Genomic DNA, 15,226 nt, shown 5'->3' with positions numbered 1-15,226 from the left:
GAGTAAGTACTGAGTTTCATGTGTAACTGTGAGCAGGCACACATTCATTAGTTTACAACATGCGCTGACCTGCAGTCAAGAAAGTTTCAAAAACACTCTGTGGAAAACTTTTATTAGAAAGGGTTTCCTTTTTTAACACATACGAAACACATTCTGTTATGAGTACCGACCCTTTTCCTCATTCTTGGAGGCTGTGCTAAAATTAAACAGGAAATGAGGGTGGAATATTAGAACTGAAAGAAGGAAACAAATTAGCAGAATGTAATAAGCCGGTGAACAGATAATAAGCTAGAGACTCAAGGAATGAGATGGATGAGTTCTTGATGAGTCCAGCTTTCTGGTAACGAAGGATTCCCCAGCTATTCTCACTGGAGCACTAGGCACACAGGAGCTTCTCAAGAGTTACTTGTCCGAGAACCTTCTAGAAGCACCTGCATCCTCTCTATGATCATAGCCATACAGCAAAATGATTGTTGCCTTTTGAATAATGTTAGTCTCCTCCACAGCTGCACCCCCACCTCTGAGACAGTGTCTCAATAAATTTTGCTTGGACTGAACTGAATGGCATCAAAGGACAATAAAGATCTAGTCCTTCTATCTATTGGATGCTTGAACTCTCTTCTCAAGAACAAACTGACTTCAGTTTACTGAGACATTCTAATTAGAGGAAAATAACAATAGCAACGAATCTCTGAATTTAGATTTCCAGGGAGAAAACAGCTTGGACTCTTTTACACCTCTTAGCTCAGAGGTCAAGTTCAGTCGAAGGGCCTGCATCATCCTTTCATAGAGTAAGAGCCTCTTGAAAGGTCAAAGATTCTTTAGGACATCAAGGTTGGACCTACTCTTTGGACCCTATTTGGCTCCTAGGGACACATGTTTTTTCTAGTCTCAACAACCTGAGAGCAACAACCATGTTGAATAGCTGCGGGGCTATTCCAGAGGCCCCGTCATCATTGCTAACCGGAGTCGGCAGGGTACCCAGAGGGCTGGATTTGGAGACGCCGTCAATTGGCCAGGTGAGCCAACAATGAACCAAGCCCTGGTTGCTTCCCCACAGGAAGCCCAGGCTGATGGGGAAATGAGACAGGACTGGGAAGTAATCATTTTTCTTCCTCACCTTCTGCAACTTTTCCTACCTCTACGCTTAGGTGTCCAAACCCAACGCCAAACAGGGCAACGGTTTGGTGGGGGGCAGATTGCTAAGGAAGCCCCTGAGCATGAGTGGTTCAAGGGAGTGGGGCTGGTCTGCAGCTAGACTCCTTGGAGAGGCAAACGGTGAGGCATCAGTAGGGGAAATGGGTGAAAGATGCCCTACACCAAAGGACCAACACAAGTTCAAATTCCAAGGAGAGCCCAAGAGTCACTAGTTACTCTTCCTCTAGCCAGGCAAATGTCCAGACAGATGTCCTCAAAGCAAAGCCCTCTTTATTAGTATGAAAGGCAGAGATAAATATCCTTCTCCTGCAGCAAAACTAAAGCCATGGCTTTATCCTGCAGGCGTGCTCCTCCCCACACAGTCAAATCTCTCATCTCTGTGGATGAGGAAGGCACAGAACAGGATAACCCTGTCTGCAGAGTTCCGTGGATACGAGGAATCCAAAACTTATTTCACAAAAGTTCCAGCCTCCTTCCCTCGATGAGTCTCCCTCCCCGCCATGAGAGCACATGCAGAGGAATGCACATCACCCTTGGGTTAACCTGAGCAAAACATAATCAAGAGGGCAAGTTGGCTCAGGGCCGGAGAGACAGGCTGCATATATAACACTCTCCAAAGTTGAGCAGAAACTATGTTTAGTTTTTTTTTTTTTGTCTTTTTGCCTTTTCTAGGGCCACTCCTGAGGCATATGGAGGTCCCCAGGCTAGGGGTCTAATCAGAGCTGTAGCAGCCGGCCTACGCCAGAGCCTCAGCAATGCAGGATCCAAGCCGCGTCTGTGACCTACACCACAGCTCACAGCAACGCCAGATCCTTAACCCACTGAGCAAGGCCAGGGATTGAACCCACAACCTCATGGTTCCTAGTTGGATTCGTTAACCACTGCGCCACGACGGCAACTCCTAGTTTTTTGTTTTTTGTTTTTTAAAAAATACTATTGAGGTCTCAGTTTAAATCTCTAGTCTAACTTTTTTTGTTGTTGTTGTCTTTTTGCCATTTCTTGGGCTGCTCCCGCAGCATATGGAGGTTCCCAGGCTAGGGGTCGAATCGGAGCTGTAGCCACTGGCCTACTCCAGAGCCACAGCAACTCGGGATCCAAGCTGCGTCTGCAACCTACACCACAGCTCACGGGAATGCCGGATCCTTAACCCACTGAGCAAGGGCAGGGAATGAACCTGCAACCTCATGGTTCCTAGTCGGATTCATTAACCAGTGCCACGACGGGAACTCAAGTCTAACTTCTATGTAACAATCTCTCCCTGCCTCAGTTTCCTAAGGAAGCACGTGCAAAAAAATTAAAAATGTATCCACCATGTCTAGCAGTACCTGGCAAAGGAACGGGCCAGCAACCTAAAGAAGTCATCATCAGGACTGAAGTATTGCAAAATGGCTGGGAGCAGAGGTTTGGGGGAGAAGAGGGACTCCAGGATGCTGGTTCTGTGGACCTCATCGGCTTCAGGAAAGTTCCCTAACCTCTCCAAGCTTTCCTCATCTCACCTGCCAAATGCGGATAAGGAAATCACTTCACAGGGTTACTGTAAAGACGAACTGAGAATCCGTATATAAAACGTCTGCTACAGAATAGATGACCATGAGCGATGGGTATTGTTGTGATGGCTTGTCCCGAGAGAGGTAAGCATGCCCCCAATAAGGAGCTGTTCTGCCACTACCTCAGGCAATCTGAGGACTCTCTCAGAGGCCACGGATGCTCAAATGCCAAATACCAATATGTGCCCGCAGGTCCTGCTCCTCCCCCCGTGCTCCCTAACACAGTGAATGGCACGGTGGTCCCCCACGTTTCCAAGTGAGCGGTCCTGCAGTCCTCCCGCCAGCCCCTCACCACCAATCCGTCATCAGCACCTGCTGCTTGTACTTCTTAAATATGTCAACTCCATTTGCTCCTCTCCATCCGCCCACCACAAATATCAGTTCAGAGCACCATCAGCTTGGCCCCTAGATAACATATCTCTCGCCTCATCTCCCTACCCTTGCCTTCCTCCTTCAATGAGTTCTGTACAGTCATCTTTTCCAGGTGCAGATAGGATCCTGTCTCTTCCTGGCTTTAAACCCTTCACTGGCTCCTCAAAATAAAATCCAAGGCCCCTGATGTGCCTCCTGGAGCCTGCCATGGTCCACCTAGCGCCTGGCTCCCTTCCCGACCTCATCTCTCACAACGCCTCCCCTTGTTCTGCGCCTTCCAGCCACATGGGGTACTCGCAAGTATACAAATGAATGGAGCTCTCTCTGCAGCAGTTTCACAGGGCTTGCCCCTCGGCTTAGGATACCCCTCTGTCCCTCTCTTCACCACGCTCACATTCTGTATAGGTTTCAACTTAGGTGTCATTTCTTCCAGAAAGCCATCCTCAATGCTCGACCCCTGGCTTAGATGCTCCTTCCACTGTGTGCAAACGCCTGCTTATTTGCTCAGCTCTCCCCACGGAGCCCCTGAAGGACAAAACCCATTTTCTGTCCCAGAAACATCCCAAGTGCTTCAAACAGTACATGGCATAAAACAGGCACTCAAAATGTTTGTCAGATAATGTATGGGTGTGAACCCGCGGTCCCGCCCCGCGGGGCAGCTCCAGATTAGACTGAAGGCAGGAGCTGAGCCAACCGCAGGCACCGGAAGGCTCCCCCTCCAGCAAAGGCAGCACCCACCTAGAATGGCCACCACCTCGTCGTCCTGGATCACCTCCAGGGAGCCGGAGACCACAAAGCAGAGGCTGTCGACGCTCTCTCCCGCGTGGTAGATGAGGTCCCCGGGGGCGCAGTGCACCGTCTGGAACTCCATGGCCAGGGCCCGCAGGCAGCCGTCGCTGGCCAGCCGAAAGGCCGGGTGCTCCTTGAACACCTTGCGGTTCAGGTGCACGCAGATGTCAGCTCTCATGTCCTTCGGGCAGATCTGCAGGACCTGGCCGAGCACAGGGAGGGGAAGGGTCAGGATCCTCGCGGTGGCGCCAGCGCGCGGCTTCCTCAGGGCGGAAGCCACACCCACTAGACCAGAGCCCGCCCTTCAAGGCACTGCTGGACAAGACAGCCCAGTCCCTGTCCTCCTGGAGCTGACCTTGTGGGAGAGACAGGCAGTGACCCCACCCCGCCCCAAATCTGTGCTCCATGTTCAGGTCAGGGCCTGAGAGTCAGGGGGCTGGGAGTATGTGGGACACTCTTCAGATAGGAACCCAGGAAGGCTTCTCTGAGGAGGTGACGATTAAGTTGACACCTGCATAACGTGTCGGAGGGAGGCTATGAAAGGGGAACATTCCAGCAGAAGAGCAAAGGCGGTCAGCGGGCCCGAGCAATAGTCTGAGTGAACATGGGGGAAGGTGGGCGTGGGAGGTGTGGTTTCAGGAGAGCGCCAAGCATGCGAGGATGCGGAGACTCTAAATTAGGAAGCGTTCTCGGTTTGTATCCTGAGTGGGATGGGAACACTGGAGGACCTGAAGCGGAGGAGTGACAGGGGATCCTCTGTGTGTCACCAGCATCACTGCAGCTCCACTCTGGCATCAGAGGACTAGAGGACGGCACGAGCTGAGCCAGGGAGTTGAGTTCACCCACTCCTGCGGGGGCCCAGGTGAGCGGTGAGGGGCCCTGGACTGGGACACGGGCAGGGGCGCCCCTGAGAAGGGATGCGATTCAGAGTACGTTTTGAAGATACAGCGGGCCTGGTCTGCGGATGGACTGCAAGTGGGTAAGATTTAAGGAAAGGCAGTAAGTGGTATTTATCGAGCACTTCCTACGTGCCAGGCATTGTAAGCACCTGGGAGTCACTCGTTTGTTTCCTGCTTAGATACTGAACACCCTAACTGTATGTGCCAGGCATCATTCTAGGCTCTGCGGACGTGGCAGCAAACCAAATAGACAACCCCGCTCCCTTGCCTTTTCTGTGACTTATCTAGTAGGAGACTCAAGGCAAAATAGGAACTGCCAAGGGGGGGGTCCCATCTTCCAAAGAAATAAAAATTTCTCAGCCTCTCCTGGGAGGAAAGTAGTTCTCTGGACTAAATTTTTGCAAGAAACCATTCACGCCCCTTACACTGCAAGCAAAGGAACCCAACAGGACACCTTCAGGTGGGCTTTCCCAGAGAAATCAGGAATGTTCCCAAAAGAATCCTTTTTCCCATTCTAGCCTATGAACAGAGCTGGGGCGGTGGGGGGGGGGGGAGGGAGGCATAACATTAAACATGTTTGGCGAAGACATTTCCTCAGGGTAACAGTTCTTTTTTTTTTTTTTTTGCTTTTTAGGCCCACACCTACAGCATATAGAAGTCCCCAGGCTAGGGGTCGAACGAAGCTACAGCTGCTGGCCTACACCACAGCCACAGCCTCTCAGGATCCAAGCCGCATCTGCAACCTACACCACAGCTCACAGCAACGCCAGATCCCTGACCCACTGAGTGAGGCCAGGGATCAAACCCGCATCCTCATGGGTACTGGTCAGATTCATTTCCGCTGTGCTATAGTGGGAACTTACTTTTTGTTCTTTCATTCTTTCTTTTCCCTTTTTTTTTGCCCAGTTAATTCTATTCATGTCCCAGATGCACATGAGGCCAAACTAAAACATTGGCGTTTGGAGCAGAAAAAGGTTTGTGGCAGAGCCATGCAAGGAGCGAGACAGATGGCTCATGCCCCCCCAAAAGCCCCAACTCCCTGAGCCCCAACTGTAAGGCATTTTTAAAAGGCAGGTGAGGGAGGGGGTTGCAGGGCAAGTGGTCCGCTCATGCACAGTTCTCTGATTGGCTGATGCTGAGTTGACACGGTGGTGTCACAGGAGTTAACATTTTCAGTCCTTAGGCTCCAGGAGGCCTGGGGGCTGTGGGCTCATGGTCATCGCCTAGTTAACATCTTCCTCTTGCGGGTGGGACTGGGGCGTTTCCCATGTGTAAAACATCTCAGGAGATGCGCGGCAGATACCCACATCTAGGCACCTGAGAGAGGAGCCAAAGCAGAGGATGTGGGGGAAGGGCCCAGCGGGGTCCGGCTGGGTTACAATTCCCCACGCCTGCTTCTCTGTCTCAGCACAGGCCAACTGCCTCAGCATCAGGTGCTCACCTCCGAACCTGGACGTCCCTCAGCCTCCTCCAAACCCCAGCTGGAATCTCCCCTTGCCCAGGTCAGCTCGGCTCCTGTCCCACCCCCACCCCTGTGTGCTGCATTGGGAAGATGCGGTCCCACAGTCGGAATCCTAGTTCCTTCTTCTCCAAGTGACTTAACTACTCTACACATCGGTGTCTGTGGTAAATGCCAGGTGCTAAGCTTGGCTTACAAGGACTTAGTGACATCACATCTGCCAGGACACAGCCCCAGGACAGCACCTGGCCCCAGGGAGGGACTCCATTCACTCACTCGGGTGCCCTCCCCCTCTGTGTGCCTCTGCACTTGCTCTGGGCCCGCGGGATGCCGAGGAAGGGAGTGAGTTCTCTGGCCGAGGCAGAGGGAACTCAGACTGCCAACGCTGGGGCAGAGCCCTCCCTGAGTCCTTTGCTCCTTCAGGCTCCTTCAAATAGGCCTGGTAGAAATGCCTATTGAATGGAATTTGTCTCCAAGCAGAACACCAGGGAGTGGGGAACACGTGCTTGTCAAGCCAAAACCGTGCCCAGTGGTTCGAGACCAAAGTTTGTTCTCCAGGTGAGTTCTCCAAGTTTGTTTCCCTTGGGCTGGGCTTTGCTGGCAGAGGCTGCTCCTGAGTGGGGCCTTGGTGTGGAGACAATGTTTAATTCATATGCCCTCTGCTCCTGGAGCCACCAAAACACACGTGCGAGGAGGAGAGGGAACCGGATTCCAGGATCTCAGAGCCATCAGCATCTCCAGCAGTCTCTGTTGGCCCCACACCAGGGGCGAGGCAGGGGAGGGTGTCTACTTGAGACTCCGCGGCCTTCCTGGTCCACCGCCCCCTCTGTTTGGTTTGAGGACAGACCATCATTGCTGGTCTCTGAGGCCCTGAAGGCCTCAAGGAGATGGCATCACGGAGGCTCGTGGAGCTTCCAGGGGCAGCGGCTGGGGCAGGATGAAGCACGGTGGGGAGAAAAGCCTTTAGGATCAGGCAGGTCTGGCTTCAAGTCCTGATTTCAACACTCACTCGTCGGGCCAACTGGAAGCTACGCTTAGCTTCTTTCCAAGTGTTTATTTTCTAACTTGAGTCTAGAATTCCTTGGAGGATCCCATGAGCTTCTGCGTGAACGTCCCGGTGTGACGCCCGGCAGGAGACAGTGCTCCGTGCACAGGAGCTCTGATTCCTGACCCTGTCGTCACGGCAGAGCCACAGGTCAGCCTGAAGGAGGCTTTGAAGTCAGGAGGTCAGAGCTGAAAGGACCTTCGAGGTTGGCCTTAGTGCTAAGTTATCTGGTTTCCATGTGTTCCTGACACAGGAGTTGAGGCTCGGCTGGACCAGGGCTGTGCTCCAGGTCATCCGCTAGCTACGGGTCCTACCCTTCCACCTGGCGCACACCCCCGCCGGCTCCCCTGGTCATGGCTGACCATTCTGACCAGGAACAGTAGGGAGGGGGACAAGGGAGGGACCCGGGAGCTTGAGACTGCCTCTGTCCCTAGCAGCTGCCTGCCCAGGAGGCCCCAGGGAGCAGGGGCCAGGCTGGTTCTGCAGTGGAACCACAGCCTTTCTTCCTCCACCTGAATCAGGGCCTGGGCCAAATCCCAAAGCCCATCCCAAAGCCCTCCTGGAAGACAGCAAGGAGCGGGGTGGGGAAGGGACGGCCAGGGCTGCAGGTGGACCCTTCTCCCATGGGCAGCCCAGCCCTGCAGTGAGGGCGGGAAAGGGTCCCTTTTCCAATACCCAGATTTACACAGTCATCCTGCTCTCTGGGAAAAGGAGCCCCTGGGCTGAGAGATCCAAGTTCCCTTCCGCTCCATCAGCTGCCAGGCACTCAGCTGAAGAACCTACTCAGGGGCCTTGTTGAGAGAGCAGAGCAGCAGCAATAGGCGCAGTAGGGCCAGCTGCTAGCAAAGCCGGAGTACGTCCCCCTCAACTGAGACTCCGCCCTCCTGAGACATGAGGGCGCCTCCAGCAGGACCTGTCCTTCTTCCCTCACGCTTTAAGTTAGGACAAACGAAAAGTAAACAGGGAGAGCACGGGCTTCAAAGTCAGACAAAAGTGGGTTCAAATCCTCGCCTTGCCATGCTTCACTCTGTGACCAGGGGCAATTAATAAAATTAATTGGGTCCACTGTGTCCTCAACCTTTCAATAGGAGTAGGAGCGGCTCCCTCCCAAAGTTGTGAAGCCAGACTGCAGGGCCAGGCACGAGCAGAAGTGCAGCAAGTATCCACCTTTATAGCACCTTCACAATGTGGTAGCTGGTGCATTATTGCTGTTGTTACAGCAGATAATCAACAAAGCCAAAGTATCAGTCCTTTGAAGTTGGGATCGGTTCAATGAAATTTTTCCATTGAAACTGTCAACTCTCAAGCAACTCTTCTCAAAGAGAAAGACTAGGAGCAGGGAGAGCTGATGGCCGAGCCACCTGAATTTGGCTTTGAAGGTATCACAGGTACTTTTACAATAGTGCTATCGCTCTGTTTGCTCCATTCTAACAATGAAGGAAGTCAGCATTCCCTGAGTGCTTTTAAAAGGGCTTGAGAAGCAGAGAAAAACTAACCTAGGATTACATACTCGCTCATAGAAAATACGGCCAAGAAGCTAATTCATAAATGACTAATAGAAAGTCCATTGTATCTTTTCTCCATTCTTTCCAGTACCATCACATTTTCTTTACTTTCTTGAAATACATCTAGAATAAGGTAACTCTTGGAGAATAATAGGGATTTATTGCCATTTCCATGTTACAGGTGGGAAAACTGATGCCTAGAAAGGAGCCTAAGTGATGCTCTCTCTGATCAAATTATTAAGATATATACCCTTTATGGGTATTTCCCAGACTTGTCTAATGAATAGAACACTTGTTTAAAATGCAGATTTCCACCCCCCCCCCAAATTCTGATTCCAAAGATGTAAGATGGTGGCTGGGAATCTGTTTTTTAATGACCACATCATGAGATTCTTATCAAGGCCAAGACTAAAGCCACAACTTTTGACACAAAAGTTAAGGAGATGCTAAAAGCTCAGTCATTAAGTCACATCATAGTTTAGTGCAACATTATGAAAAATTAAAATTCATGACAAAATCCATGATAAAATATCAAAAGTTTGAATAACTTTTGTGCCATCCTGGAGCTTGAGGTGAAAGGAAAATCAGTAATACTGATTGTCTCACCCTGGACGCTCCTGATTCTTATCATCACACCAGCGTGGGAAATCCTGCCCAGACAGTTAGCCTTCTAGTCCATCTCTTCTCCAGGAGACACACCCTGCCTTTCCAGTTTCTTAAATAATGATTCTTAACTGCTGGTCCTTGAGAAAGGTTAATCTGGAAGCAATCCAAATCTCTGGAGGTAGGACCTGGGATTCCAAAACCATACCCAGGTGAGTTCAGATGTACAGCCAGGCGTGAGAAGCACTGCCCTAAGGCAGCCTCAGGTCTCCCTGGAAAAGCCAAGAAGTATTTTACCTGAGCCCATCGCCTCCTTACCTTCTCCGTGTCAATGCCTCTGGACATGGACCAGGTGGAGACAATATAATCCATGACTCGCTCGCTCAGTCCCTTGGGCACCTGGTAGAGCTTCAGGAAGTCCCGGACGCTGTTGAGCATCTCATGGTACCTGTTGGTGTTGGCGTACATCTGTTGGAAAATGGTCGTCACATTGCCGAAGATGGTGGCATAAAGAAGTGCTGGGGACAGGAGGAGAAGAAGAAAAACACACATGAGTGGACCCTGCGTTACAGCAGGCATGTGGCTAGGTATGAGCGGAGAAAGGGGAACATGGGGCCAGGTGGCAGGAAACCACACACAGCACTGGGGGGGGGGGTGTCCATGGGCAGACAAGGAAAAGCAGGAACCAGAGTTCCCATCGTGGTGCAGCAAAAATGAATCACCTAACTACTATCCATGAGGATGTGGGTTTGATCCCTGGCCTCACTCAGTGGGTCAGGGATCCAGCATTGCCATGAGCTGTGGTGTAGGTCGCACACTCAACTTGGATCCCGCATTGCCATGGCTGTGGCTAGGCCAGCAGGTGTGGCTTCCATTAGACCCCTGGGCTGGGAACCTCCATATGCCATGGGTATGGGCCTAAAAAGCAAAAAATTTAAAAAAAAAAAAAAAAGCAGGAACCTCCAGACTGACAGGAATCCACACTTTGGGGTGGTAAGTGTCCGGAAGGCAGCCGAAGACAGGGGCAAGGAAAAGGGTATGAATCCTCAGCATCTGAATGTAATCTGTTGCTCATTATGCCCTCATTACAGCAAAATTACAATAAAATTAGCCTTGCAGATAAAAAGTTACCATCATGCACCAATGCCATGACACTTCCAATAAAGGCTAAACAAGGACAAAAATCCCTCCTCCTTTCGGGAAGGTGGAGCCAGAATGACAATCAGGGAGTATGACCCCCAAATCCCCGCTTCCCAGGGAATATTCTACCTACGCAACTGTATACCCCTTATAATTGGAGGCCCTGCTGTACAGCACGAGGAACTATACCCAATCAGTTGGAATAGAACATGATGGAAGATACTATGACAAAAAGTCATATATGTATATATATGACCGGGTCACTTTATTGTACAGCATAAATTGATAGAACATTGCAAATCAACTCTAATAATAAAAAAGAGGTGTATTTCACACTTAAATAAATCCTCACTTTACTTTCTCCACTTCCATCTCATTTCTGAAATCCTTCTGGGGCGAGACGAGAACCTTCCCTTGGGAAACACCTGAACAAGGTCCGGGAACGCGCCGTTTGCCCAGAGCAGGCCAATGGCCCGAGCTGTTCAGCCCTGGACAGATGGTCCTGACCTTCTCAGCGGAAGGGTGGCTAAAACTTCGTTGAGAATTTTTGCATCTATATTCATCAAATATATTGGCCTATAATTCTCTTTTTTGGTAGTGTCTTTGTCTGGTTTTGTTCTTAGGGTGATGGTAACTTCATAGAATGCCTTTGGGTATGTTCCTTCTTCAACCTTTTGGAAAAGTTTAAGGGTGGGTATATGTTCTTCTTTGTATGGTAGAATTTGCCTGTGAAGCCATATGGTCCTGGACTTTTCTTTGTAGGGAGAGTTTTTATTACATACCAATTTCATTTTTAGTGATTGGTCTGTTCAACTGATCTATTTCTTCTTGATTCAGTTTTGGTGGGCTGTATGTCTCTAGAAAGTTATCCATTTCTTCTAGGTTGTCAAATTGGTTGGCATATAATTATTCATAGTATTCTCTTAGGGTTTGTATTTCTGCAGTATCCATTGAAATTTCTCCCTTTTCATTCCTTGTGTTTTTTTGTTTGTTTTTTAATTTGTTTTCGCTTTTGTCTTTTCTATGGGTGCACCCGTGGCATATGGAGATTCCCAGGCTAGGGGTCTAATTGGAGCTGTAGCTGCCCGCCTATGCCAGAGCCACAGCAATGTGTGATCCAAGCTGCATCTGTGACCTACACCACAGCTCACGGCAACACCAGCTACTTAACCCATTAAGCAAGGCCAGGGATCGAACCTCCAACCTCATGGTTCCTAGTCAGATTTGTTAACCACTGAGCCACGATGGGAACTCCTCATTCCTTGTTTTGTTTGAGTTCTTTCTCTCCTCCTCTTCTTGGTGAGTCTGGCCAGAGTTTCAAATGATGCAAATGACAAGGGCATAATCTCTAAAATATGCAGACAACTTATACAACTCAACAGCCAAAAAACCCAACAACGCAATCGATAAAGGGGGAGAAGACCTGAATAGACATCTCTCCAAAGAAGATACATCCAAATGGCCAACGGCACATGAAAAAAATGCCTGACATCACTAATTATTAGAGAAATGTGAATCAAAACTACAATGAGCTACACTTCACACCAGTCAGAATAGCCATCCTTAACAAGTTAACAAATAAATGCTGGAGAGGGTGTGGAGAAAAGGGTACTCTCCTTCATTGTTGGGGGAAACGTAAATTGGTACAACCACTATGGAAAACAGTATGAAGGTACCTCAGAAAACTAAACATAAAACTACCATATGACCCAGCAATCCCACTCTTGGACATATATCTGCACAAAACTTTCATTAAAAGAGATACATGCACCCTTATATTCATAGCAGCATGATTCACAGTAGCCAAGACAAGGAAACAACCTAAATGTCCACCGACTGATGAATGAATTAAGAAGATGTGGTACATATACACAATGGAATACTACTCAGCCATAAAAAAGAACAAAATAATGCCATTTACAGCAACATGGATGGAACTAGAGACTCATACTAAGTGAAGTAAGTCAGAAAGACAAATACCATATATCACTTACATGTAGCATCTAATATATGGCACAAATGAATGTATCTACAGGAAAAAAAAAACAACTCATGGACATGGAGAACAGACTTGTGGTTGCCAAGGGGTAGGGGGCGAGAGGGGGATGGACAGGGAGTGTGGGGTTAGTAGATGCAAACCCTTGCATTTGGAGTGGATAAGCAATGAGATTTTGCTGTATACCACGAGGAACTATATCTACCCACTTGTGATGGGACATGATGGAGAATAATTTGAGAAAAAGAATGTGTGTATATATGTTTGTGTGTGTGTATGTATGACTGGGTCACTTCGCTGTGCAGCAGAAATTGACAGGACATTGAAAATCAACTGTAATAAAAAATTTTAATGTAATCCCAAATGATTACATCATAGCAAATCTGCCAAGAGCACGGAGGGATGTCATATCTTTGCTTTGCATTTATTAAGGTTCACGTTAATAACAGTCCAGTTCACTGTGCTGGATTTGATGTGAGGAGAGTAAAATCAGGCCCCCTCTGAGATTAACAAGCACACACTCCGTGCTGCTGCTGCTCCCCCTATATTAGCATCACAGAGGAGAAAAATTATGTCATCATGAAACCCCACATTCTACATTTTTTTTTTATTCTTGTCTTTTTTGCTATTTCTTTGGGCCGCTCCCATGGCATATGGAGGTTCCCAGGCTAGGGGTTGAACCGGAGCTGTAGCCTCTGGCCTAAACCAGAGCGACAGCAATGCGGGATCCGAGCCGCGTCTGCAACCTACACCACAGCTCACGGCAATGCCGGATCGTTAACCCACTGAGCAAGGGCAGGGACCGAACCCGCAACCTCATGGTTCCCAGTCGGATTCGTTAACCACTGCGCCACGACGGGAACTCCACATTCTACATTTGACTCCCCTTTGCCCTTGGATGCCAAGCTCAAGTGCTACCTCTCCCAGGAAGCCTCCCCATCCTCCATCCAGCCCACCTATCCCCCGAGAGTGACTGTGACTCCCCAGGTATACAAATCTTTGACTTGATGATAGGGTTACATTCAGATAAACCTAGTATAATAGGGAAGAACAAATCTGACCCCATATTAGATCTGTTCCTTTATTATACCATCCATGGTTTTTTTCTTGGAGAGGGACGCCATGGTCGGGGACCATACCCAGGCTGCCTGGCTTGGCCCAGTCTGGCCTGCAACTGGGAAAGGAGATAAGGGAAAGGAAAGCCTTTCAAGGGTTTGGGATGGCAGAGCCGATGGACAAGAGAAGAGAGCAGGGTCTCCAGGGAGGCTCCGCAGAGGGCGGGCATCTATGAATCCTGCCATGGCCGAGTTGCCTGGAGCTCAGGTGACTGCAGACTAAGATACTTTTGGAGAGCTGCTGGAACAAAGGATCTGATACCAAGAAGTTTGTAACCACAACCACACCCATCCCTCATCTCACCTTTAAAAAGGCTTTGCTGGAGTTCCCATCGTGGCGCAGTGGTTAACGAATCCGACTAGGAACCATGAGGTTGCAGGTTCAATCCCTGCCCTTGCTCAGTGGGTTAATGATCCGGCGTTGCCGCGAGCTGTGGTGTAGGTTGCAGACGCGGCTCGGATCCCGCATTGCTGTGGCTCTGGCGTAGGCCGGTGGCTACAGCTCCGATTCAACCCCTAGCCTGGGAATCTCCATATGCCGCGGGAGCGGCCCAAGAAATAGCAAAAAAAAAAAAAAAAAAAAAGACCAAAAAAATAAATAAATAAAAATAAAAAGGCTTTGCTGAAAGCTTTCCAAGCGTTTGGGGTTTTTCTTGGGCATGAGCTAGCCATCCCCTTGCATGGCCTGGCAATAAACCTTTCTCTGCTTCAAACTCTGAGGTTTCGGTATTGTTTGGCCTACTGTGCGTTGGGCACAGGGACTTGTGTCCAGTAACACCATCATAAGTGGGAATATCATCAGTCGAAAATGCACTTAATACACCCAACCTACCAAACGAAATAGCTTGGCCTAGTTACCTTTAGCCACTTGGGCAGTCATGTAACACCAAGGCTCTTTTCTAATAAAGTGCTGAATATCTTACATAATTTATTGAGTATTGTATTAAAAGTGACAAACAGAATGGGTTTTTTACGCTCCTGATCACGTGGCTCACTAGGAGCTGTGTCTGCTGTCACTGCCCTGCATCATGAGAGAGCCCAGGAAAAGACCAAAATTCAACACTGGAAGTACAGTTTCTGCTGAAAGCCTATCGGGTTTTTTTTGCACCATCATAAAGTCGAAAAATCGTAGGTCGGGGACTATCTGTGTCTCTATGGAGGTCACATTACACATACCATTCTACAGTCATATTCTTCTTTGTCTGCCTGTGCCCTTCCAGGGTATGCTTGAAGGCTGGACTCAGGTTTTCCTTGCCATTGACACCCTGGGCACTAATGCTGCTACAGCAGGCAGGTAGCTAGGTATGAGCTGGGGGGCGGGGGGGCCAGGCGGCAGGGAACCATGCATCATGTAAACAGCGCTGTCCAAGGGTGGACAGAGACATGCAGGAACCTCCAGACTGCCAGGAAACCACCCATTTTGGGGTAGTAAGTGTCCTGGTGGCAGACAAAGGTGGAAAAAGGTGAGAATCTCCAGCATCTGAAGGTAACCTGCTGCTCATTATGCCCTCATTGCAATAAAATTACAATAAAATTAGCCTTGCAGATAAGAAATTCCCATCATGCACCAACACCATAACACTTCCAATCAAGGCTAA

The 15,226-nt window shown here is 49.3% G+C and overlaps 1 protein-coding gene across 1 annotated transcript in view; it reads right to left on the bottom strand.

Annotated features, from left to right (window-relative positions):
• KCNH1 (potassium voltage-gated channel subfamily H member 1) overlaps nt 1–15,226 on the bottom strand; it is a 387,725-nt gene that overhangs the window by 112,673 nt on the left and 259,826 nt on the right. Inside the window, exons 8-9 of the mRNA XM_047753552.1 lie at nt 9,696–9,895; nt 3,816–4,068 (exon numbers count right to left, since the gene is read on the bottom strand). Of these exons, the coding sequence (XP_047609508.1) occupies nt 3,816–4,068; nt 9,696–9,895 (453 nt within the window). The remainder of the gene's footprint in view (nt 1–3,815; nt 4,069–9,695; nt 9,896–15,226) is intronic.

This window comes from Phacochoerus africanus, chromosome 11 (genome assembly GCF_016906955.1).
Source record: "Phacochoerus africanus isolate WHEZ1 chromosome 11, ROS_Pafr_v1, whole genome shotgun sequence".
In the NCBI taxonomy this organism is placed as follows: domain Eukaryota; kingdom Metazoa; phylum Chordata; class Mammalia; order Artiodactyla; family Suidae; genus Phacochoerus; species Phacochoerus africanus.
Note: the sequence above shows the minus strand (reverse complement) of the source record. Positions and strands in the feature narration are given on the sequence as shown.